The sequence below is a fragment of the Glandiceps talaboti genome, chromosome 19 (assembly GCF_964340395.1).
Source record: "Glandiceps talaboti chromosome 19, keGlaTala1.1, whole genome shotgun sequence".
In the NCBI taxonomy this organism is placed as follows: domain Eukaryota; kingdom Metazoa; phylum Hemichordata; class Enteropneusta; family Spengelidae; genus Glandiceps; species Glandiceps talaboti.
Window position 1 is genome coordinate 16,735,306 of NC_135567.1, and position 27,500 is coordinate 16,762,805.

General features: G+C 35.4%; 1 protein-coding gene across 1 annotated transcript in view; it reads left to right on the forward strand.

Moving 5' to 3' along the window:
* The window catches only part of LOC144450068 (zinc finger protein GLI3-like), a 54,522-nt gene that overhangs the window by 19,373 nt on the left and 7,649 nt on the right, over positions 1 to 27,500 (forward strand). Inside the window, exons 2-9 of the mRNA XM_078140635.1 lie at positions 6,628 to 6,810; positions 7,076 to 7,196; positions 11,496 to 11,659; positions 12,131 to 12,277; positions 12,928 to 13,364; positions 14,549 to 14,806; positions 15,642 to 15,791; positions 26,291 to 26,455. Coding sequence (XP_077996761.1) covers positions 6,628 to 6,810; positions 7,076 to 7,196; positions 11,496 to 11,659; positions 12,131 to 12,277; positions 12,928 to 13,364; positions 14,549 to 14,806; positions 15,642 to 15,791; positions 26,291 to 26,455 — 1,625 coding nt within the window. The remainder of the gene's footprint in view (positions 1 to 6,627; positions 6,811 to 7,075; positions 7,197 to 11,495; positions 11,660 to 12,130; positions 12,278 to 12,927; positions 13,365 to 14,548; positions 14,807 to 15,641; positions 15,792 to 26,290; positions 26,456 to 27,500) is intronic.

Below are 27,500 nucleotides of genomic sequence, written 5' to 3' on the forward strand. Positions count from 1 at the left end.
CAGTTGTGTAAATATTGTTACAAATAAAAGAATATGCTAACACAATCAGTAAGAGATAGAATTGTTTGAAAACAAAGAGACATATAAATCATTTAATGCCTCGTTAGTCAAATTAACTAATTAACTCACTAATACATGGTGTAGGAGTTCTTGTTGTGACTTGTTAAGAATTCATTGACTGAATGATCATCCAGTAGTGTATACAGTTGATATGACCATGGCAGTATAAAGGGGAGATACTGTGTGCGTCCATAATCTGACCTTTACAGCTACCAGGGTACACTAGCCAGCCATAACTGGAGTGTTATTTTGACTATCATTATTGTTAATCTGGTGCACAAAGTTACATTACAAGGCCAAAAAAAAACTGCTTCTGGTCAGGGCATTTGTCTAAACTTAAAGTTGTGTGATGACACAAATTTATTTATTTATTTATTTTTTGATTATCAACAAACCTGTCACTCAGTCTACTATTTATGGCAGTTACTGTTCTTTTTATTTAGTACTCTAGAGGAAGTGTGTATGTGGGGCAGATGTCATTTGCTTGTTCATGATTGGCTCTGCAGTTGTCTTCACTGAAGTAGGGAGGGTTATTTTTGTGTTTCCCATGGATCGGCAGACTGCAAGGGCTGGACAAACACGAAAAAAAAAGACTGACATGAGGGTATTTAACTTGTATGTACTGACCAGAAACAATTCTCTTTTTTTGGCCTAAGACTCCTTGTAAAGCTGAACTAGCTATAATAGTCTGTGAACAACCAACAATATGTTGGATGTGATGTATTCCCCAGCATGCACTGCTCTGAAAGGTACTTCCTGCAAGTTGGAATCTCCTTTCCCCAGACTCTGGCTTGGAGGTCTTGTAGGCAGAGCCCCCAGTGGTGAGAGTCTGGGTAACTGAAACCACCAAGACAACTGATAAGTCATACAATATCTAGATATGTGTGTGTGAATAAATATTTGGAATATTTTAGACCCAAATATTTATATTGATCTAAGATATCTTTTGTATACTAAAAATAAACAAAAATGTTTGAAAGAAAAGCTTGGGAATTACTGGATAATGTTCCCAGGACAGTATCAGTAGCCAGCTTTGTCTGGTAGGGAGGTTTCCAGTAGTCAGCTCTGGTAGGAATATGCTGCCGATACAGCCAAACTACAGGCCCCAATTTGACCAAAAACAAATACTCTATTTTAGACCCATTTAGCCCAAAAACCAGTACCCCATTTTAGACCCATTTTGACCAAAAACCAGTACCCGATTTTAGACCCATTTTGACCAAAAACAAATATTCCATTTTAAACTCATTTTGACCAAAATCAATACCCCATTTTAGACTCATTTTGACCAAAATTCAATATTCCACTTTAGACCCTTTTTGACCTCAAATCAGTAATCCATTTTAGACACATTGACCAACAGTGAGAAACAGATCTTCATAAATAACATGGAACAATATGCATAAGCAACAATTTTTTTTAAAAAAACCTAGAAATTTGGAAGATTTTCGAAATTATGGCGGGAATGTTGTCATGCATTGTGTAATACATTGACAGACAGTTAGAAAGAGACAGACTTGAAGTAACATGGAACGAAATGCATGAACAAAGATATTTTTTTTAAACCTAGAAATTTGGAAGATTTTGGGAAAATTATGGCGGGAATGTTGTCATACCTGTAACACAATGATAGACAGTTAGAAGGAGACAGATTTAGAAGTAACATTGTGAATTCCAATAGGGATATCAGTAGCTGAGAATATAACTAACAATATGTGTTGCCACAAAAGAAATCTTACTTGTGTCCAGTCAAGCTGAAAAACGCTGTCAGCCATTTAATGATGTAATCACACCATAGAAAGTAGACTGGGACTCCTTTAGAAAACAACTTGAAGTCTTGTTAATTGTGTAGCTGTAGTTTAATGAATATGCAAATTAGAAGTGAGTGACAGTATTATATGTGCTTATCCAATAGAAAGTAGTTTTTATGAATATGCAAATTAGATTGAGTGAACTGTCCCAATAGACATTTTTAATGAATATGCAAATTCAATTGTGAGTGACAATATATGTCTGTCCCAATAGGCAATATTTTAATGAATATGTAAATTAGATTGAGTGACAATATGTCTGTCCCAATAGACAATAGTTTATAATGAATATGCAAATTAGATTGAGTGAAGGCATATGTCTGCCCCAATAGGCAATAGCTTAATGATATGCAAATTATATTGAGTATATGTATGTGCTCGTCCAATAGTAGAAAGTAGCTCAACAAATATGCAAATGACAATATGAATGATGGCATGCTTGTCCAATCGAAAGAGTTCTGTTAAACTTGTATTCATTGTGTATTTGTAGTTGGGTAAAGTTTTGATAAATATGCAAATTATAATGTCCGTGACAGTGTATTAACTTAATAAAAATTGCACATTTTGTTCAAAAACTTCACCTTTTTTGACAAAAATGGATATAATTTATTCCATTAAACATGTTAATTTATAAATATTGGAGAAAAAATAGTCATCATTTGTTTTGGCAAAAACAGTGGAGTAACCATTAACCAAACATACACATGTCAGTGTACACTACATGTGAATTTGAAAATATGGTGAAAAATATTATTGATAAAAAAGTTAGGTTTTCAACTTTTTGTACACAAATTTGTCGTCGTATGGTTTGGCAGAAACTGTGAAGTAACCAAAGACAAAGTGAATGTACACTAGAAGGTGTCACTTTCAGTGTTGAAATAACAAAGTTTACAATGAGTAGGTTTGGTGGAATAACAAACGTTCCTATCTACTTCTAAAGACATGCATGCAATCATAACATCAAACTGACTAAAAAAATATGACCTGAATTTTATGCAGTCATGTTGTTCAAATTGTTACAGGTCACGTTAGAAGTAATCTAGAACTGGGCAAGTTTTCTATAATCGCTCTCGTCACCATATAATCACATGGCTTTCTCTAGTACAACAAATTATTTAATAAGATTGACGTGTGCCCTCTAAATCCATTTGACACACCACTGTCGCACACAATTTTTAGTGACGCATCAAAATTTGATGTTTCCGTATCTCTTACTATGTGGTGACTCACAAGAAATGCAATTTTTTAGCATTTTGACCCAGAATAATAAAATTTGGCTATCATTAGAGGGGCACACTGGTCACATACAAGTAAAGTCATAACATCGGGATGTTCACACAATATCACACAGGCTCAATAAACAACCTCATTTCTTTTAGGCCAAAACTGCCTAATGTCATGATGCGATGGCCATAGACGTTGTATCACAGACAGTGTACCCTCTATTTGAAGTGCCACTGACGCACGCAATTTCTAATGACACACCAAACTTTGGTGTTCCCCTATCTCTTACTATGTGGTGAGTGTGCCCTCTAAGCCAATTCGATGTGTCACTGATGCACACAATTTCTAGTTCTGCACCAAAATTTGGTGTTCCCCTATCTCTTACTATGTGTTGACTCACAATAAAATGCCAGTTTTTATCATTTTGACTCACAAATCAACAAAATTTGGATATCATAATCATTAAAGCACACTGATCATAGACTATCACAAAATGAAGCATCCCCCCCCCTCCCCTTCCCCACAAATATGACATTGCCATTTTTATTGACATGTTAAAATTGTAGAAACGTAGCAGTTACACCCTAAGATCTATACAAAATGTAAACACATCAAAGAATACATTAAAAATACTACCAGAAACCCAGCACTGTATATCACATAAGAAGTCAATTTTAATCAACATCTCATTAGTAAATACAGAACCTGTTATCATTGAAGGTGTGAAAACTTTCTAAATTCAAGCTGGGTAAAAGTGTGGAAATAAAGTTCAGCAATCACTTTGGCACCAGACACCTTTGCTCCTTAAACAAACAAGGTTTCTTTAGGGAGCTTGTCTGACATCATCTGTAAAACGAAAAAGGTTGCAGTGAAATTTTCATTTTGATAACACACTAAGGTGTGTTGTTGCAGTTACCGGGGTACTTTTAGAACATGTAGAAAACCATAGAATACGTTATTTCAAGACTATGTTTGTTTCTTTTCTATTAAATGAACGTGAACGTTGTGTTTGTTTTGAACCCAATACTTTTGGCGTTTGGAAGATTGCCCAATCTGTCTTTAGAACTTAGTTGTATCTCTGCCTCTTCCCTCAAGGAGAAAAAAAAAGTCCTGTATTAGGCCAAATACAAAAAATTATGTGTTTCTGATAAAGCACCCGATCCTAGAATTTAAACTAAACATTTTTGCATCCGAAAACTGGTGAGAATTTTACTTCCATTTCTGGGTAAATTTTCTTACCAAAGTATCTTTGGTCAAGAGTTCATTTTAAAAATCACAATCTGGAAACATGAATGTAAGTCGAATTTATACAATAGAGTATACATATTGTGTTCATCTACTTCACCAATAATTGTCTTCATTTACTTATTTCGCACCTCATCAAACTATCACAGAAGTATTGTGACCAATGAGTATCTTGTCTCTGGGTTGAAATAATTCTCCCCACCCCCCCCCCTCCCCAAAGAAAAAAAGATGAATAAAGAAAAAAAAAGACCCTTTTTCAGTATTAACAACCTCATTTCGTTTTGGCCAAAACTGCCTAATGATGCGATGGCCATAGACGTTGGTTGCACTGTTGTCAGAGTGACGATCTACTGTATCACAGACAGTGTACTCTCTAAGTTTAAGCCAATTTGATGTGCCACTGACACACACAATTTCTAATGACACACCAAAATTTAGTGTTCCCCTATCTCTTAACTATGTGGTGAGTGTGCCCTCTAAGCCAATTTGACGTGCCACTGACACACACAATTTCTAATGACACACCAAAATTTAGTGTTCCCCTATCTCTTAACTATGTGGTGAGTGTGCCCTCTAAGCCAATTTGACGTGCCACTGACACACATAATTTCTAATGACACACCAAAATTTAGTGTTCCCCTATCTCTTAACTATGTGGTGAGTGTGCCCTCTAAGCCAATTTGACGTGCCACTGACACACACAATTTCTAATGACACACCAAAATTTAGTGTTCCCCTATCTCTTAACTATGTGGTGAGTGTGCCCTCTAAGCCAATTTGACGTGCCACTGACACACACAATTTCTAATGACACACCAAAATTTAGTGTTCCCCTATCTCTTAACTATGTGGTGAAGAATGTCAGAAACAAATATTTTTCTTAATATTGCCTAATTACTGTTAACTCTTTTGTCATGCAAATAAAATGTCAGTTATGTCATCAAACCTAAATCTTTTAGCTGCTGGTTAACTCAAGCATGGTTTGCAACAATGTGATGTTTTAGAGAGGGTTGTGTTTAACATCGTTGAGTGATTCCCAATTAGTTAAGAAGGAGATTTAGGTTATTCAGTGTTGAAAAATAGATTGGGGGCTAGATTGATACAATGAAGTTGAAATCTAGAAGACAGACATCTGGTTGAAAAGGTTTATCACAAAAGGATTTTCAAACTGTGATGTAACTGACTTGTTAAGAACTTGATGTTGTGATTAAAAACAGTTCAGAATGTGGAAAATTGTGTGTGTGTGTGTGTGTGTGTGTGTGTGTGTATTTAATGTAATACCAAAGTGCAGCATTTTCTGTATATTATCCACAATCGATCATAGCATCCATATCAAGTACAACCCATAATATCAAAGTAAAGCAGTTTTCTGTATGTACTACAATCGTTTACAGCATCCATATTAAGTACAACCCATAACACCAAAGTGACGCATTTTCTGTATTTACCACAATCATTTATAGCATCCATATCAAGTACAACCCATAACACCAAAGTAAAGCATTTTCTGTATGTACAACAATCGATCATAGCATCCATATCAAGTACAATGTACTTTAGTTGTCCCATCATACGTTCACTGACATGCATGACAAGGAACAAACAACGTTTCATAATTTGTTTTTACAACATAAATAATTTCTCTTTTTTAAGTTGGCCACCCAGGCCGTGGAAAAAGAATAGTTTAAAATAATTTACTTTAATTTAGGAACAGGATGCAGGCTTCAGTGGCCACAGACACAATGTTACTCCTTGTAACACAAGAACAGCAAAATGAACAGTAATGAAAGAGGATTTATTTCATATAATTTCATGTAATTTTAAGTTTTTAAGGCTTTGAATGGTAAAGCACCTTTGTATATCCAAGATTCGTTCACACGTACCAACAATTCTCGTTACAATTTACGTAACAACTATATTCAAAATCTTGTTGTACCTCGATCATATAATACACTAAATGACAGAGCGCTTACCATTTGTCGACCAAAGCTATGGAACTCAATTCCTGGAGAACTAAAGCTGATCACTGACATTGAACTTTTTAAATGTGAACTTAAAACACATCTGTTTAAACAATATTATAAGCTGTATTAATTTATTACCACGTGTCTTTTACTAAGTAGTCATTTTAGCCTTTTTGTAATTATTGTAACCAATTTGTTGTTTTTAGCTTTATTATATTGTTTTACCATGCTTTTAAATCTATTTTATGTACAGCGCTTTTGAATATTGATAAATAGAAAGGTGCTTTAGAAAATAAATAAATTTTAAACTTTTTTTTCATCAGCAGGTGAAAAACCACACACAAGACCAAAAGTGGAATCGGCAGCTGCGTCCTCAACTGATGAGATACGACATAGACGAGGACCTCTACCTGGTTCCATGTATGCAGCTTTACATTCCCAACATGCAATAGGAACAGCACCATTTGTTGTTGACCCACGGATGATGCAACATGATGCTCATCTAGGTAAGGGGTAAAATATGCAAATAGATTTTATTTTTCACTGCTTATTAAATAACACAAGCTGAGTTTATATATGCATTTCTTGGGGGGGGGGGGGGGGGTTGTATATATTGAAAAGGTTCTTGTAATCTTCTATGTACTGAAACAAAGGTAACCATCACTTGTAAGTGATGAACTCAAATCTGGTATCAAAATATAACTTATATATATGTGAGCTGATGACGTAATTTTTAATTGAGTTGTTTTTCGACTTCCTGATTTCTGACAGTCCATCCAAGTATGGTAGGATATGAAGGAAGGTATCCGTATCACCACCCTATACCAGTCAATTCTAGAACACATGAAGGTCGATATCACTTTGAACCACACATGCATCATCCACATCACGGGTAAGAAATAAAACCATCTAAAACTCATCAATATGTAAATTATCTCATGAATATTCAAATGTAACATGTAGCATTTCACTGGAAAAAACATCTATAGAGCTAAAACTCATTGATATGTAAATTATCTCATGAATATGCAATTCTAAGATGTAGCATTAAACTTGAAGGAAAAAAAAACATTTATAAATAGAGATAAAACTCATTGATATGTAAATCATGTTATGAATATTCAATATAAACATGAAGCATTTCATACCATTGGTAAGAAATTAAACCATTTTCAATGAGCTGTATGTTCATATATCTTTACATATTATGCAAATGATCTCATCAATATTCACATAGTACCTATTATCGCCAATCATGGGTTTTAGGACAAAATCATGCATTATATCATGGCAATATGTATCCTACATCATGAATATTCAAAGTAGTGTGCAAATTTGCATAAATTAACATCTGTACTCTAAACTGTCTATGTTACGAAGTGAAAGGCAACAGCACTATGCCAACCCCGGACTAGCTAAATGCTAACACTAGACTGGCACTAGCACCTCACCAGTATGTATTAGTAACTGGACTAGCTCAATGCTAACACTAGGCTGGTACTAACAACTCACCAGTAGGTGTTAGCTACTGGAAGGGTTAATATACCTACACCAGTCCTATGTTAACACCAGACTAGGGCAGAGCTAACACTCGACTGACACTAACACCTTCAATTCACCAGCATATGTTAGCAACTGGAAGGGTAAATATCTGCCCAAACCTTTTGAAATCTCCAGAATAGGAAATCAGAAGTCAATTCTATTAGCCCTTCATTGAAACTAATTCCCAAGTTATATATCTAGTTCATTGCCACCTGATGACTGTAAGATTTTTTAAATAATGCTATTTTGCTGTCTTCTTGCTGCTTAAGGAGGTTCTCTACTACTCCACAGAACTAACAAACTAACAAACCTGCTTTCTATCTAACATTACGGTAAGTTCATATTTTCCTAATATCAAAAATAGTTCTCCTGAAAACACTGAATCGATTAGAATGTTCCCAAATATTTCATTTCGCAATGAAAATACGAGTGACATAAGGGGCCCTGTCACTACAGGTTGATAGATGAGTAACTGCAAAAACTTAGATCATGAGAAGTTTTTGGTTGAATGAAGAAAAATATTGTTGAATAATTTAATTATGCCTTACATCACTAGTTTTGAAAAATCATGAAAAAATGTTGGTAATTCAGAACACTGCCTCATACTTTGTATTTCAAACAAAATTAGTGAGTCATTTTATCAGTGTTCTAGTGTTTGACTTTATGCATGTCAACAGTTACACATTGTTGTTGTTGTTGTAGACTTGTTTGTATGTGTTTGTTTACATGTTTGTTTGTTTGTTTTTGTAGCAGTATATAAACTTTCTAGATCTACTCTGGTAATAACACAAACTGACGCACTATCATTAATTATTTAAAACAATAGAACATTTGACATTTCTGTGCATGTGTTTGACATATATGTCTGGTATTTAATAATCTTTGCATGTTCATTCTATTTTATTGTCTTTGACGTAATCACTTGTACCAGTCTTCCATATATCTGCGTCAAATCAAACGATCTTCATTAGCTAATCTTGTTAAAAAAATAAGCCGTTTTTCATTTCGTGCCAGATCTCACAAGATCCATTGCATTCATAGCAACCACATGTAAGGGTGGTCAAGCTGAAAGTGTGAAATGCTTAGCCAGACTATTGTTCTCAACATAATCGCGCATGACCACGGCAAAAGCTTGTTCACGATCACATGTTTGTCAACCATTATTGCTAGGCATATTTGCATATCTCGCGAGAGCTGCAACGAGACATACAATCCCTTATTGAAGACCTTCCCATATGTGAGGCATTCATTTGACATCTGGTTACTTGCATTTCCCCAAACTTCACTTACAATGATTCACAGTCATTTTGGTTATCTGAACTACTTTTCTACGAGTCTTTGTTGGTACTCTGTACACTGACTTGATGTCCATGTGTAATCAATGTGAAAACAAATTCAGAAACATTGAATTAATCGTAAACAAATAAGTCAATTTCAAAATATTGTTCAGATTTTCTGTTTGATACAACCACGCAGAAACCAATAAGAAACTGGACATGCTTTACTTTAAGATAGAATAGCTAGACTCGATTAGTCTATGCATGACTATTTCTAGCTACATTTCCTACAATTGTCGTCACACGTCCAATTGAAGAGGACTAATGGTCACTGTTGTTGCTGTTGTTATTTTGATTTGTTTGTTTTTCGTAGGAAAAAAAGTTATTATTATTATAATAAGTACCGATTCTTGCTACATTTTGTCTAAGTGAAATGAACTACACATGCCACTGTACAGACAATCAAACGAACACCGCAAAGGACATTGTATGTGCCCTTCATCGTGTGTTAGATATTACGATAAGAACAACATTGGTACCCGAGTTTCTGCATGGAGTTGTAATACATTGAAATAGTTTATTTCATTTAGACTGAATGTAGCAAAAATGCGATCTTGCTATTGAAGTGTGGAATGTCCAGTTTCTTGTTTGTTTCTACGTGGTTGTATCAAACAGAAACGCTGAATGGTGTTGTGAAATTTACTGTATCATGTTTTCACCGTTGGTCTTACATTCTGGCCGAGTGGTTAAACCACTTGCCTCTTACTACTGCAGTCAGGGTTTGAACCCATTAAGGGTTTGATTAAATTTACCACACTGTAAGTAAGAAGAGTGTCGTTCAATTTGACTCTACTGAACAACACAGGTTTTTCCCCAGGTACTTCGGTTTCCTCCTGCACTAACACTGAACCCATGAGGGATGGCCCTCACTGGACTTCTTGGGAGATAAGTGTTTATATGCTTAAAGAACTATCCAGTATAAATAAGATTATTATTCTCAAACCAGTGAATGGTTTCTATCACTGTTGGTCCAACATTCTCCATGTTTGCAAAAACAGGAAAACGATTCAAATGTATAGCTTCAGTAGCTAGGCATTTTACTCCGTCGCACAAATAAAAGAATTTCTCTTCAGATAAAAAAAGATCATGTAATTAGAATACAACTTGTCATATGAAACCTTAAAACAAAAGGTCAAACTATTATATTTCTCTGTGGATAATACTGAGTGTCTTCTTTAACGAGGCTATCAACTCATTAGTCAATCTTTTAGAAGCGTTATAAGTCACCGGATACGATTTACACAAAACAACTTTCATCTGTTCGTAATAAGTACGTGCCATCCACGATTAACATCTCAGTCCTAGTCAGTCAACTCTGTAAGTTGACATTTTGATCAGCTGCAGTGATGGAGACCTCGGTGCAATTTTCTTTCACCATTTTGTAAGTTAAAAGTCTTTTTTAACTGTCACTGTGTCAGTTTAAGGTTGTAGTCTGAGTTTTGTGATCGCTGGTGGTTACTAATAATATAATTATTTCATGGTGAATTATAATTATATGACATTAATATGTTAACAAAGGTTTCTGTATGTGAGGGGAGTGAGTGACTACAGATAGTAGTTATTCCTGAAGTGATTCTTTCGTGAGGAAGAAAAAAAGTGGCCTTCAGTAACAGTAAAAGTGACCATAAGACTTATTTCCCAAATCACAGAGTATTACTATGGAAATCGAGCTTTCAGCTGTAATCTCACTCATGATCTTTGGTGTGGTTACAATAATTGTGCCGTTGGTACATTGGTATGTTAACCAAGGTTGTAGTAAAGCATAGACCACTGATTGTAGTTGTCTCTGGATTCATGTCAAAAAAGTTACACAAAATAATGGCCTTCAGTAACGGCAAAAAGTAACTAAGACTTGTTTTCTGCAAAGTATTACTACGGAAACCAAGCTGTTATTCAGCTATTATTGATAGACACAAAACTGTAGCTATTACATTATGTACCAGAGAGTACTTGAAGTGGTGCTAGCTGATATCACAGGGATATTGCTAGTTTAAAAATTAGCCAAACAAATATAAAAAAGAGGCGGTAGTTACAATAATAATAACCCTGCATCTGCTTACCGGTACAAATACTGAAACAAAGACATTTGAAACAAATTCCTGGAGAAGTAGCAAGCAAACATTTCAGAGTCGCTTATTGTTTTTGACACCTACCGGCCCTTATGTACATCCCTGTATCTACATGCTACAATGTACAGTTTTAGTTTGTGTCTTGTACCATGTATTTGCAAATCAAGGATGTATGCATGCTCACTGTCACATATGGGTATAATATTCAGTGATTTCAATCCTAGTTCTTTTTGTCATTTTCAGACCAAGTGGTAGTCCGGTATCTGATGTATCCATTCTTCATCTCCGGTCACACCAAGGCAGTCAAGCAGAATCCCCGATATTTCCCTACCATCCAAATCCATTTGCTGCGAGTCCAGCTATGTCAGTACTTTCACAGGCCAGAGGCCTCAGTCCCCATGCACCTGGTAGGTAATCTGCATATTAGAAAGTTAATTTGCATATTATTTTTTCATCCAGTGGTAACCTTTAGAGTCCAGCTATGTCAGTACTTTCACAGGCCAGAGGCCTCAGTCCCCATGCACCTGGTAGATAATCTGCATAATAGAAAGTTATTTTGCATATTATTTTGGAGTCCCCTGGCAACCCTGCAGATCAAGGGTGAGTTTGAAAGTTTGTTAAAACCTTGTCACAACCCTGGACAACATTGTGACTAGTCTGAATGCTAACATGATTTCTCACTAGACCATGCTGGTCAAAGTCCCTCAATCAGTAAATGGTAATGATACTGTAAAGAAACTAGACAAGGTTTCAGCAAGCTTGTTTGTTTCGTAAGGGTTACACTTCGAGGTTCAATATCGCCACCCTTGCCACCAGATTGTACAAGGTTGTGGCAAGCTTGTATGTTTCGTAAGGGTAACACTTCCATGTCTTTTTAGGTTCAATGCCGCCACCCTTGCCACCGGATTATCCACAACATCATTACGCCATGGTCAGTCAGCGGAGTATTTATTCTGAAATGAGCGGTCCACCAAGTACGGCAGGAAGTGTTGACCATTCAGCTTTAGACTTTGGATCTGTCGACGGTAAGAAAACTGTCAAGTTTAGATTAATTTTAGAGAATGCAATCAATGTCTTACGAGTTTTGGCTTGATTGTATTATTTATAGCCATTGTATAACATTTGTTTGTCTGTATGTACCAGTATGTATGTATGTATGTATGTATGTATGTATGTATGTATGTATGTATGTATGTATGTATGTATGTATGTCTGTCTGTCTGTCTTTGCATGTCTCTTTTTGTATGTCTTTCCATATTTCTGTATGTCTGCTGTTGGTTTGTATGTATGTATGTCTGGTTGTATGTCTATGTATGACATCTTCCTGTTAGTAAGTATTTATTGTCTCTCTGTCTATTTGTTCTGTGTCTGTTTGCATGTTACACGATGCTTTCTCTCTTATTGGGAGAAGCACGTACACATACAGCACCTTAGAAACTTGCCATGCATTGCAGCGTGGGTGGCAAGAAGTGTTACACGACGCTTTCTCTGTTATTGGGAGAAGCACGTACACATACAGCACCTTAGAAACTTGCCATGCATTGCAGCGTGGGTGGCATCAAAGTTTCTCTATATTCCAGAGGTTGAGCTTGGGGTAACCCTCACAGGTACATTATTTCCTAAACCTTCAAAGTCTATCTTACAATTCTGACAATATAAGTCTGTTGATTTACAGGTTCAAGATTCTCTAGCCCTCGGCCATCTGCAAGACTTAGTCGGAAAAGAGCACTTTCTATATCACCGCTCTCAAACGAATCATTAGACATTAATGCAATGATACGGACTTCACCGAACTCATTAGTTGCGTACATTAATAGCAGTTCTCGTAGTTCGTCAGCAAGTGGATCGTACGGTCATCTTTCCGCGGGTACAATCAGTCCACTCGGATTTGTGCCGCCACCGATGTCGCCAGCGCATTTACAACTTCAACAGCATTTCATGCGACAAAAAAGTCTTGTTGGAACACCGTTTTTGGCACCTCAGCCGTATCATACGGCATTGCCCCAACATCCGTCAATGATGGCGTTACTCTCGCAAGCTCAAACGCCAGGAACACCGAAGATCCCAGAAGAAAGTCAAACTGGACGAAAACCGTCAGAAAGTGATGTGCAGGTATGTGAAATAACATGTGGCTTTTACGTACATAAAGTCTCGCGTAAAAGAAGTAGAATTTGTCTTGATATTTCTCCTGATGTTTAGTAAATTTGGTCCCAAAAAGTATAAAAAGTTAAAACAGTTTCCAGTTGTAAGATAAATGTTGCCATGCCATGGTTACTTTTGTTGTTGTTTTTCTATTGATTTTTAACAAAGAATTGTATTTTTTTTTTACCATAATTACTTAAATATGTGTGTCTAACGACTTTACCAACCATATATTTTTTTCAACTTCTGATATTATGACTTGGCAAAATTCCATATCGTGACAACTGATATGAACGTAACATTGTTACTATCTTTAAAAACTTAGGGGAGGGCAATTATTTACTTGCTGTAGCAACAGCTTTCTACTGAAAATATAAAAAAATGCATATTAGATGGTTTCCTTGTTTGAATACAACATTCCAATTCCAAATATAAACATGAAACGGTTGTTTTTTTCTTTTAATAGCTGTTTTCACATATTTTCTGTTATGACGCCTACATTAAAATCTTAGTAGGTTTCTCATCGTAACACTTCAAATATCATGGGTCATTCGGTCGGTAAAAAATGAAAAATAAGTCAAAAAAAGTACGAGTAAGTGTCCATATTGTGATACTTTAAATTTATAATTATTATTTAAATATTCTCAATGACTCAGAAATTAATTAAAGTCAGAAGAAAATTTCAAATTATGTGTTATAAGTTTCTTGAATTTCATTTTCAGTTATAAATGTCAATTTTTGCTCAGATATACGCTCGTGGTGTTGCCATCTTGTGAATATTTTTTAATCCAGTCAAATGGTGTTTTATTTAAGGTTTTATGATTTTAGCGGGCAAAGATTAGATTGTTGTGTTAATTTGTGGTAGTTTTATTTGGTAATTGTTAACTAGCTATTACGAACTAGTAAAACCTGACACAACCCTTATTTGGTATGATAACAAGTTTTAACCATCAAGACACATGACACACGACCTCCTCAGTTCCTGTTCATAAGAAGGTTATTACCATGGTAACAGTGTTCCACACAGGGTTTCAGCCTGGTATTTTTTTCCAATTTGTTATGTTCTTAGTTAAAATTGTCATGTGATATGAATACATTTATAATAATATAAACACACCTGACAGTTAATTACTTTCAACTCGTACCCCTCGTAGACAACTGCTACTAGTGTGGCGGAGGACTCCCCGGCTGTCACAAGCTCAGAGGAAAAAATGACAAAACGATCCAAGATCAAAGAAGAGGCGGCTAAATCACCACCTGCGACAGTGTCGTCGTCAACAAATATGGACACGAAAAATATGAACGTACCAACGCCCGGTGAGATTAAGGAGGAGGAAGACGTACAAGTCGTTACAGACTGCGAGTGGGGAGAGTGTCGTAGACATTTTGAGACTCTAGAAGAACTTGTGCAGGTGAGATAGTAATAATAATGATGATAAAAATATAATAATTATAATAATAATATTATTCTACCAATTCACAGAGAGACATTAACAATGGATAATTAAATAATGATGATAAAAATATAATAATTATAATAATAATATTATTCTGCCAATTCACAGAAAGACATTAACGATGGATAATAATAATAATGATGATAAAAATATAATAATTATCATAATGATATTATTCTGCCAATTCACAGAAAGACATTAACGATGGATAATTAAATCATTGCTTGATCAATGTCTGTAGTAGGCGAATCGAAACACAGTATTCCTTTCCAATTTACCATTCCACAGTTACTATACTACTAAAATGTTTTGCTTTTCTTTATTTCAAATTCTAAGGTCTTGCCCCATCCCACAAAAAATTGACATTAAAGTAGAGAAAAAACAAGAGAAAGAAAAAAAGAAGGAAAAACACTGTTCGTCAACTCTTGGTACCGGAAATAGAATTCTACATGTAGAAACTATTTAATTTCTTGGTTTACACCAAAACTTCTTCTCTGCTCACTTCACATACATTACAAAGTCAACCTTCTTGTTCTATTTAGTCCCCCCTAGCATGAGAAAAAATGTTATTCCAGGTACCGAGAATACATGCAAGTCAGCCTTCTATTTAGACCCCCTAGCATGAGATAAAATGCTATTCCAGGTACCGAGAATACATGTAAGTCAACCTTCTATTTAGACCCCCTAGCATGAGATGAAATGTACTACAGATGCCAAGAGTGTGCGGACTTTACACAAGTTATAAAAATCATGACAGAACTTTTTTTTTTTTTTTTTTTGTTTCTTTCAGCACATTAACAATGACCACATACATGCAGAACGTAAAGATTTTGTCTGTCGATGGAAAGACTGTATACGAGACCTGAAGCCGTTCAAAGCCCAGTACATGCTGGTTGTACACATGAGAAGACACACTGGAGAAAAACCACACAAATGCACAGTGAGTTATAATAACTTTTATTGCCAGAAATTATAGGCTTACAAAATACACTAAACATATCTACCAAATATCAAAAATTACAAGTCAAGTGTAACAGAGAGGGTAAAATTCAGTAAAATTTAGTTTCCTATACATTCAGTGTATTTGCCAATGTTTTAAAAGTCTTGTAACAGAGACAGAGAAATCTGGTGAGATTTATTGTTTCCTAGATATTCAGTTAAGAACACAGGTTACAGAGAAAAACATAGCATAATAATTGAATGTGTAACATAAATAGGCCTTTCCAAAATTTGCCATGGTGGCGCTCTACTTCCTGTCTGTGTGTACCTTGGGGGTATACATTGTATAGGTTACTCGGTTAATCATAGAGCACTGCTGCTTTCCTTGATGTCTGAACAATACGAAAAAACATCCCTGATTTACACTTCTACAGAATACAAGGAACAAAGCTCTTAAGAAATTGTACTATGAGGTGATGATACCCCCACTTTGAGTGAGGGCGCTGTATTCTGAATTTCCTGTTTGCAGTCTGGAATGGCTTATTCAGTCCCCCGAAATACCCCCACAGTTTCTCCACCATGTATTCATAACTGCCGTCTGTCGTCTGTAGAAGAGAAAGCTAACAAATAGATATCCCCTCTGGCCCGACTTCAATTCTGGAATGAAATCCGTTTATTATCTTATCTCAAAACCTGTCTGGCCTCATTGCTACATAAAGCAGATGACAGACTTGATCAATATCTACAGACCAGTGAAATAAAAAGACGATTGAAGCCATTTGTATTGTCTGTCAGAATGAATTGAGTACACAAGAGATGTCACTCAACTGTAAATCCGTCTGTCGGTCTGTTCATCATAAATGAAAACCTCAAATATATCCTAAAGGCATATATTTCGCAACATGTTCAAAAAGTGAAATTATTTTGGTGCCGAATCAATCGTAAATGATACAAAGTGTGTTATTCATGCCGAAAGTATCGCATTTCACAGTGTTTTGTCGTGTGTTTGTCAAAAAAACGACTTAATTAACCGTTTGGATAGTGTTACCTTAAATAGAGTTTGGCGATAAGTCGGGGATTATGAACTTAACAATTTGAAACTAATGAGATGTCTCGCTCACAAAACAGCCATGATAACGGTTTAGTCCACATATTACGTAACAGATTTGCATAAATTTAAATACATTATCTGGCTGTCAGTAGACAGAAAACACTGCTATGGTTCTTTCACGGGGTATTAGAAGACTTTTTGTCCAAAATTATTCGGTGGAATGGTTTTATAGTAGTTTGTTTGCAGGATTTCTTTAGATTCACAGGGTTAGGATTTCATTTCAGATGCAATGAAAGCGGTACTTAACTAAATAAAATCAAACTCTGACAGTAACTGAAGGATAAAAGGCACTAATTATTATATTACCAGAAAAACTAGAAGCAATCCCTTTATATCAAAACTCAATCATTTTACAAATTGAGGTTCTTCAGTCTTTTTTAATAAGGGGTGGGAACCCTGACAACACAAATGGGGAAAGCTGGTAAAAATAGAGTGTACAGAAACCAGACTAAGATAAAAAAAAATAAAAAATAGAGAGTATCTATCCATCTATGAATATATCTATCTATCTATCTATCTATCTATCTATCTATCTATCTATCTATCTATCTATATTATCTATTGATCTATCTATATTATCTATTGATCTATCTAGCTATCTATCTATCTATCTTTCAATTTATCTATCTATCCATCCATCTATCTATCTGTCAAGCCATCCATCCATCCCTCTATCTATCTATCTATCTATCTAATCTATCTATATATCTATCTATCTATCTATCTATCTATCCACCTATATATATATCTATCCATCCATCTATCTATCTATCTATCTATCTATCTATCCATCCATCCATCCATCCATCCATCCATCCATCCATCCATCCATCCATCCATCCATCCATCCATCCATCCATCCATCCATCCATCCATCCATCCATCCATCCATCCATCCATCCATCCATCCATCCATCTATCTATCTATCTATCTATCTATCTATCTATCTATCTATCTATCTATCTATCTATCTATCTATCTATCTATCTACCTACCTACCTCCTCATCACCCCCCCTCGCCATCAAATGTCTCATATAAACATAATCATAAGCTATTGCACAATATGAATTTAATGAATTTCTTCACTTCACAAAAAGAAACCTGCCAAGTGATGTGGTGTGATGTATTTATATATAACAGATATAGTTAGTGTCTGTGACCACTGAAGCCTGCATCCTGTTCCTAAATTAAAGTAAATTATTTTAAACTATTCTTTTTTCACGGCCTGGGTGGCCAACTTGAAAAAGAGAAATTATTTATGTTGTAAAAACAAATTATGAAACGTTTAGTTTGTTCCTTGCCATGCATGTCAATGCTATAAATGATTGTGATACATACATAAAACTGCTTTACTTTGGTGTTATGGGTTGTACTTGATATGGATGCTATAAATGATTGTGGTACATACAGAAAAATGCTTTACTTTGGTGTTATGGGTTGTACTTGATATGGATGCTATAAATGATTGTGATACATACAGAAAACACTTTACTTTGGTGTTATGGGTTGTACTTGATATGGATGCTATAAATGATTGTGGTACATACAGAAAACACTTTACTTTGGTGTTATGGGTTGTACTTGATATGGATGCTATAAATGATTGTGATACATACAGAAAACACTTTACTTTGGTGTTATGGGTTGTACTTGATATGGATGCTATAAATGATTATGGTACATACAGAAAACTGCTTTACTTTGGTGTTACGGGTTGAACTTGATATCGATGCTATAAATGATTATGGTACATACAGAAAACTGCTTTACTTTGTTGTTATGGGTTGTACTTGATATGGATGCTATAAATGATTATGGTACATACAGAAAATGCTTTACTTTGGTGTTATGGGTTGTACTTGATATGGATGCTATAAATGATTGTGATACATACAGAAAACTGCTTTACTTTGGTGTTATGGGTTGTACTTGATATGGATGCTATAAATGATTATGGTACATACAGAAAACTGCTTTACTTTGGTGTTATGGGTTGTATCGAGCTGTTATCTGATGTTTAACAATATTATTTGGCAAGAACTTAGAACAGTGGACCAACCGTTCAATGTATACACATTTATAGTCAAGCTAAGGAGATTATTTAGATCTAGGTTAGGGATTGGAACAGTTAGACTCCCTAGCATCACCATATAATTTGTATGATTGCCGATTATCTGAACTACTTGTGTTATTACATAGTTCTGTATAATAGTAGTTGTTAGCTAGGAGACTAGGGTACATGACTCAGCATAATGGCTTCACAGTACATGTATATTCAGGCACATATTTTAAGACAGATAGCCGAGTGTCTAAACTACATGTACATACATGTACTGTATGACAGGCAGAGGACAGTATGGATTCCAGGCGACAGTTGAAATAACCATGCTGTACTGTAAAACAGGACAGTATGGATTCCAGGCTACAAATAGCCATGCTATACTGTAGAACAGGACAGCATGGACTCCAGGCTACAAATAGCCATGCTATACTGTAGAACAGGACAGCATGAACTCCAGGCTACAAATAGCCATGCTATACTGTGGAACAGGACAGTATGGATTCCAGGCTACAAATAACCATGTTGTACTGTATAACAGGACAGTATGGATTCCAGGCTACAAATAACCATGTTGTACTGTGGAACAGGACAGTATGGATTCCAGGCTACAAATAGCCATGCTATACTGTAGAACAGGACAGTATGGATTCCAGGCATGGATTCCAGGCTTAGTACAAATAGCCATGCTGTACTGTACTGTAGAACAGGACAGTATGGATTCCAGGCTACAAATAGCCAAGCTATATCGTAGAACAGGACAGCATGAATTTCCTGTTAACGGCAAACTTGTTTCCTTAGGGTTGTACTGTAGCACTTCAAAAGAATAACTGACAAAAGTGGTGCAACAGAAGGAGACATGTAAGTAGCTGTGAATTACACATAAAATAACTGTAGGTAAATACATTCAACTCTTCAAGTATTTGTTTTATGAGGAAATGTTGAAGACCTCAGTCAATAGTGGATTTACACAGTATACACAAGTTTCTTGATACAACTTGCAACTCATTGAATTTATAAGTACTCATGGAGACCCCACCAGCTTTCAAAATGAAGTTTAGGACTTGAAAATAAAATTTGTGAAACAACCAGCCGTAGAGTTTAGTCAAATGGAAACAGGGTTGTAGTAATAAATTGTTGTATTGTAAGTTGATGATAGCTATTCTTGTGTGTGTGTCTCTCTCTCTCTCTCTCTCTCTCTCTCTCTCTCTCTCCTCTCTCTCTCTCTCTCTCTCTCTCTCTCTCTCTCTCTCTCTCTCTCTCTCTCTCTTCTCTCTCTCTCTCCCCCTCTCTCTCTCTCTCTCTCTCTCTCTCTCTCTCTCTCTCTCTCTCTCTCTCTCTCTCTCTCTCTCTCTCTCTCTCTCTCTCCCCCTCTCTCTCTCTCCCCCTCTCTCTCTCCCTCTCTCTCTCTCTCTCTCTCTCTCTCTCTCTCTCTCTCTCTCTCTCTCTCTCTCCTCTCTCTCTCTCTCTCTCTCTCTCTCTCTCTCTCTCTCTCTCTCTCTCTCTCTTTCTCTCTCTCTCTCTCTCTCCCTCCCTCCCTCCCTCCCACCTCCCTCACTCCCTCCCTCGACATACAGCATGTCTGCTCTATAACTAAGACAAAGAGTCTAATGTCAGACTTCACTCTTCACCTTTCACCTGTATATAGGTACAGATATACCTCAAAGAATTGTCTTATTTCTCAATTCCCATTCAAATGCAGAGAATTATAGTTAATAGTTGTGTAGTGTAATTTTTTGAGTCACTACCATACCAAGTGTGTGTGAGATTTACCACATTTTATCTCACTATCATACATTGGTCAAAAAACACAGGAAGTAGACCACCATACTTCACCCCCATGTGTTTGTTTGTGGTCAACCCTTAATTACTGTCTGACAATGTAAGTTCAAACCATTATTTGACAGGGGGTGTAAGGATTATTTCGAGGGGTGTATGGTAATAAAAGGTACTTCTCATTTCAAGCATTCTTTTAGAATGCATACAATATAAAATATGTTTGTGCTATGTTGAATTTGTTAAAGCATTATATAATTTGTGTATTCACAAGACATGTGATACTATCTGCTGCTGGTCCCTCCAAGGGAAGCCAATCTGTTCATGCTGTCACTTTAGAAAAAAAAATAGATTATCAAGGAACGGGAAAGTGAAGCGATAACATAAAACAGAACAGGTTTATTCCAAGATGACACTCAGCCAATACTGACAGAGTACTCAAGGTTAGTGTGTACAGATACCTACACAAGTATGACAGTACACAGCCATTATGCAAGGTGTAGCCATAGAGGGCGCTGTCATATCTTTTTTAACATGCCATTTTGCACCTGACACCTAAAATGCTGTTGGATTTTGAATCCAAGTCTTTGGAGCAATATATTACTCACTGGGTAGTTTATTTATAAAATGAGCATGCGATATTTCTAATGGTGGCCTAAGCATGAGAAATCATACAAACTTTTTGCACACTTTTTCCAGCTTTTTGCAATATCTTGAGTTACGAACACAGATTGGGTGTATGTTGTTTCACATAGATTTTTCAAGTAGGAAACCATGATAAAATTGTTTTGTAAAATTAAAAGTCCAAAATAAATACCCAATCCTCATCTATGTGGTGGACACTTTAAGGAGGTATCATTGTATGATAAACAGTTTGTTATATTAAAATATTCTAAAGTGTTCATAAATGAAAACAACTTTTTTTTTGCAACACTCCTTTTAGTACCCACAAGTGTAGCTATCCAACTAACAACACCAAGGCCATTTGATGATTTAATCTCAGTTCTAATCTTAATAGCCTTCCTGTCCAGTTTAATAATTTAAGACATACTGTGTTGGTGATTAAGCTTTACTAACAATCTAGAGTTCATGCTGCTACAACATATAGTAGGTATGACCTTTGACATGCTGATATTTGACCTCTGACATGCTGATATTTGACCTGTTGTCACTGATTTCTGACCTTTGACATGCAAAAAATATGTTTTTAAATTTATCTAGTTTCGGTATTTTTTGTAAGTTTTAGAACCATGTAACAAAGAAAATGAATTCTGGTAAAATTGACAGTTTCATATACATTCAGTGTTTTTACTAACTTAGGTTACCCTGGTAACAGTGAGGAGAGAAATCTGGTAAAATATACATTTAATGTTTTACTAAGTTTTAGAACATGGTCACAGAGAAATTTGGTAAATTTACATTGTCCCATACATCCTTACTTATAACATAAATTCAGTTTTTATCCTTAATTTTAAGAATTATAACATATTTAAGGGGCAGGGAGGGGAAGTAGCCAAGGCTTGTCATTATTTTTAAGTTGAAATCTTGAGATCCTCCTGTGAATAATTTGAAAACCAGCGAGGAGTTGTTAGCAATACAGAAAGCAGTGAAAGCAACAAGAATTTGGGTTATCTTTCAAAAAAAAAAAACAGGCCATGGAGAGTGAAATCTAGTAATGTCAGCATTCAATCCTTTAGGGGGAAATAATGAAAGAGACTTATAAGTCAGTGCTGATGAAGCTGTAGGCGTTTTCTTTCGTGACATTTCACAGTTTGGTGCTAATATTTTCATTGATCCAGGGTTTGTATTTCAATCAGTAGTTGTAAAAATCAAAACAGATGTGAGTCAGCTGGTGAAAGGTCTAAGTTGTACTAGTATCGCATTGACCTTTGAACCATAACAGCAGGACGTCAGCCTCAAGACATCCTTTGCTAACCATGGTGTCTTGTTCCTAACAAAAATAAACAAAAAGTACTGTATTAAAGATGTCAGGGTAGCTTTAGTTTGGTATCATTGCTTGCCGATCTCAGCTAAGTTCTTCTCCACACTGGTACTCAATTTAGTGTAGTAGCTATACATGTGGTTTTTACATTCTCTCTCTCTCTCTCTCTCTCTCTACCTTATAGGCAAATGTCTTTCTCTAGTACTACATTTCAGTGCTACACATACGTGTGGTGGGTCTTACAGATAGTTTAACCCTTTCATGACTAGAGACGAGTTTTAAATAATATGGGGATCCAATTTATATGAATATTTTCATAATCCCAATAATATTACGTTATTAGGAAGTAACATTTCTTTAATTCCAATCTAAAATGAAGTTGATATATGCCAAAAACTTACATAAAACAAGAATTTTGTCCACACAATTTTGGCGGGAATGTTTTCAGTATTGAAGGGGTTAATGCTATTGGAGTGTTGATATAAATGATAACATTATCACATTCTCAGGTGATATGATGTGCTGTATGATTGTGAGTTCATAGTAAACTGAAAGAAGTAACCAATTACAGCCACATATCAATGTGTGGTAGGTACATGACATGCGCTGTTCAGCCTTTCCCCAGCAGGAGATTTAGCTAGATGTTAGTAGAATTTGTCCATTTGACTATACATGGAGAGATAGAGATTGTAAAAATTGACCACATTTGTAAGTACTAGACTAGACTACCAGAGATTTGGTTCTCTTGATTGGATGTATTGACCTTTGTACCATGCATAAACCAAAAATATAGAATATATACTCTGGTCATTCTACATGATGACAGCACAAGTCTATGTCACGACAACGTCGTTGGTTCTGCTGTATTCAAAGTATGAGACAGAACATTAAAAATTGCCATTATTTTCCCCAATTTTTCTTTGATATTACTGGAGCTGGTATAATTATGTTATTCTCCCAATACTTTTCTTCATTCAGCCTAAAAATACTCATTACCTGATGGTCGTCACTACTTGTCTAGTGACTTGTAGTGGCAAAGGCCCATTTAGGTCACTCATATTTTCCTTGGCAGAACTAAGGAAAATATTGGGGTATAACATCTAATTGACAAGTTAGTCTGGATGCCAACATGGTGTTGAATAACCCTGTCTGGCGCAGTGAAAAATGATGAACCAAAAGTTGTTCATGTGAATGAGTAAACCTCCAACTGTTAATGAAAGATGTAAACAATGTATAAATAGCATCCTGATATTTGAAAGAGGTGGACTTCCATATAAATTTGTGTGAAGACACAAAGATTGATAAGGTGTATTTGCATTAAATTTTGTGTAAAAAACAAATTTCAAAGTTTTTTAGAAGGAACTGAGGAAATGCAAATTTTTAGTTTTTGTCAAAGAACCTGAGGCAGAAAATTGACAGCAAGTTATTTGATTCCTGTTAACAGCTGTAAATTTATCCAATTATCAGACAAACATAATATTCAATTTAGATTCTGAAAATAATCTCTCACCAATTATATGAAAGGATATTCATAGTTTTCATTAACCTCGTTGATATCCGACACGTTCAAAAATGTGATGGTTAAATTTTGATAAAAAATATTTCTATATTTTGTCAAATTTTAAGATTAATATTGATATTATTTTATTTTTTATGACTAACTCTTATATTCTAATCCAAAATAAAGTTGAAATTTTGCAAAAATTCACAAAAATCGAAAAATTTGTTTAAAAACTTTAAGCGGGAAAAGTGATTTGTCTTACAGGGTTAAAATCACAGCAGATTGCATTAATAAATAATAGGGGTGTGCAGGATCAATTTACAGATGAGCGTGATTGTGTGATGGTATAAGAAAGACTGAAATTTTGAATGCAGGTCATAGTATGCATCTAGTATGCTAATTATCGCATAATTACTGAAGTTGTCATAGTGATTGATTAACAACGTGATTAAAATCGGAATAGAAATACTTTCCTGATGTTGTCATTTTGAACATGAGCCTGGCAACTAGTCTCCGTACTATACAAGAAGTTATTTTCTATGATCTCTTTCTAATTTATAGAAAAACGGACAAATTCTATCAAAATTTAGCCAAATTTTATCCCAGGGAAGGGCTGAACAGTGAATGTCAGTTAGCAGTGATCCATCACACACTGACAAGAAATCAGTACTGCACAAACCACCTCTAACATGACTTTAACTGTGCAGGCCTTCAAGCTATAGTAAGATGCCATACTTAGCAACAGTTCTGTAATATGTTATATTGACCCATGATTAGGGATTTTTTTGGATGAAAAGAGACCCAAGTTTTAGGGATTTTTTTGTGAAGAAGTGATCCATTTGGGCAGCAGATATCTATACAGTGTACCTTCCTACGAGAGTAGTGTCTCCCCCCCCCCCTATGAGAGTAGTGTCTCCCCCCCCCCCTGTAGGTCATCCATTTATCATGTACAGATTAAGCTACATGGTAGATTTATAAAGGACTCAGGAGTAGTGATAATGTGAAAATGACAGTGATTTCTTTAACATATGTTAGAATTGATAAGTTAGCGGGATGACACAGTTCGCCATCTAACATACATTGCTCACATACCAATCTCATTAATAACCACGCAACTTAACCGACAAGTCCCCACGGCAACCGTTTAATCAGTTATTGCAGTATATCAGATGTCACATTAGTGGCTTCACTATCTCTGCAAGAAACCTTTTGACCTCTGTTACCATAGCAATGGAGGATATACGAGACCCTCTAGGTTGGCTGTGATTATTACAGGCAGGATGTGGCTAAAGATAACATATTGATTACTAATATAAAATAAAAAGTGTTGACCCCTGCACAGTTTTAAAACAAAATTGGTATTGCCTTGTTTGCAAACTACAGATCTCGAATTACAGCAATTATTCGCTGACCATTTTCTGTAGTTTCAATCACACAAAATAAGACGGTAAATGTCAACAAAAGTAAGGAATTTTTTACAAAATATTTAATATGGATTTTTTTGTATGGTTTGAAGACCAATGGAATACTTTAAACATGGAAATTTTCACTAAAGACTTATTTTTGTTTATTTTGCTGGAAAACGACACGAAAATAAGTTGTGACTAAAATCAAATAAAAGTAAACAAATGAACATTTTCAAATTAAAATGCCGTTGTACATAAACATTGCACCAATAACAATGAGAAACAGTGCCATCTATCATAGCATGAACAAAACTGACAGTTTGCAGTTGATAGTAAACAGCACCATCTATTATAGCCGTGAACAAGACTGACAGTTTACAGTTGATAGTAAACAGCGCCATCTATCATAGCCGTGAACAAAACTGACAGTTTACAGTTGATAGTAAACAGTGCCATCTATCACAGAGTGAACAAGACTGACAGTTTACAGTTGATAGTAAACAGCGCCATCTATCACAGTGAACAATACTAACAGTTTGACATGAAAAGCTCTCTGTTAAGTTGTTTGTTCCATATTTTGAGTTCTTAATGCCATATTTGGAGTTGGTAGTTCCATATTTGGATTTGTTGTTCCATATGTGGTCATAGGAAGTTCTATAGTTGGTTATAGTTTTAACATTTGTTTTGTTTTCTTTGTGTCTAGTTTGAAGGCTGTGCCAAGGCATATTCAAGATTGGAAAACTTGAAGACACATCTCAGGTCACACACAGGGGAGCGTCCATATGTTTGTGAGCATGAGGGTTGTCACAAAGCCTTCTCCAATGCATCAGATCGTGCAAAGCATCAAAACAGAACGCATTCCAATGCAGTAAGTATATGATAAATTAGCATCTCATTTACATAAATTTTAAATAATTATTATTATATTTACATATTAATTACATCAGATCGTGCCAAGCAGCAAATGAAAATGCATTCCAGTGCAGTGAGAATACACTAAATTAGCATATCAGTTGCATGTGATTTACATAATTAATATTTACAACCATTGTATTTACATAATAAGTTCAGTAGGTATTCAAAGCATCAAACCATAACACATTCCAATGTAAGAAGTATACAATAAATTTGCATATCATTTACATATAATTTACATATTAACTGCATTATATTGGGCAAACCGTCAAAAAAGAATGCATTTCTATGACATAAGAAAACACTAAATTAGTGACTTCGATAACTTATGCACCAAGTAGCCAATCAAAAATTTGCATTGACAGTTTTGTGTATAATTTACTAACTCTCAGACAAATGAAAAATATGTATCTGAAAGCGAAAACGTAATATGCAAATTGCAATATGCAAATAGTATCCCACATATTGAGTCAACTGTTAAAGTCACATTTAATTGATACACAGTAGCTAATTATCATCTGTTTCACAGAAACTCTAAAGTAGGTACCAGGTTTCTTTGAAAATATTGATCAGGTCGGTAATTAAAAGCATTGTAGCATAATGGTCCTTATTGCATGACCAAAACATATTTACCTGCGAGTAACATTTCGCCTGACCTGGACGACAGGCTTTGTCAAACTGTTTGTTTGTTTGTTATGTCATATCGCTTGGTGGTATGTTTGAAAAAGCCTGCCGACTAGGTCAGGTGAAACGTTACTCGCAGGCAATTAGAATGTTTTGGTCGTACAGTAAGAACCGTTACAATACTAGGTACCAGGTTGTTTCAAAAGAGACACACATAAATTACACAACATATTCATCCAATTCAAAAACTTGTATCAAATTATCGTGATCAATACCCAATCATCATCTGTTTTACATAAACTATACACTATACGCAGATCCCAGCTCACTTGGCACATATTCATAACATGTTTATATAGTAACATATTCAGCCA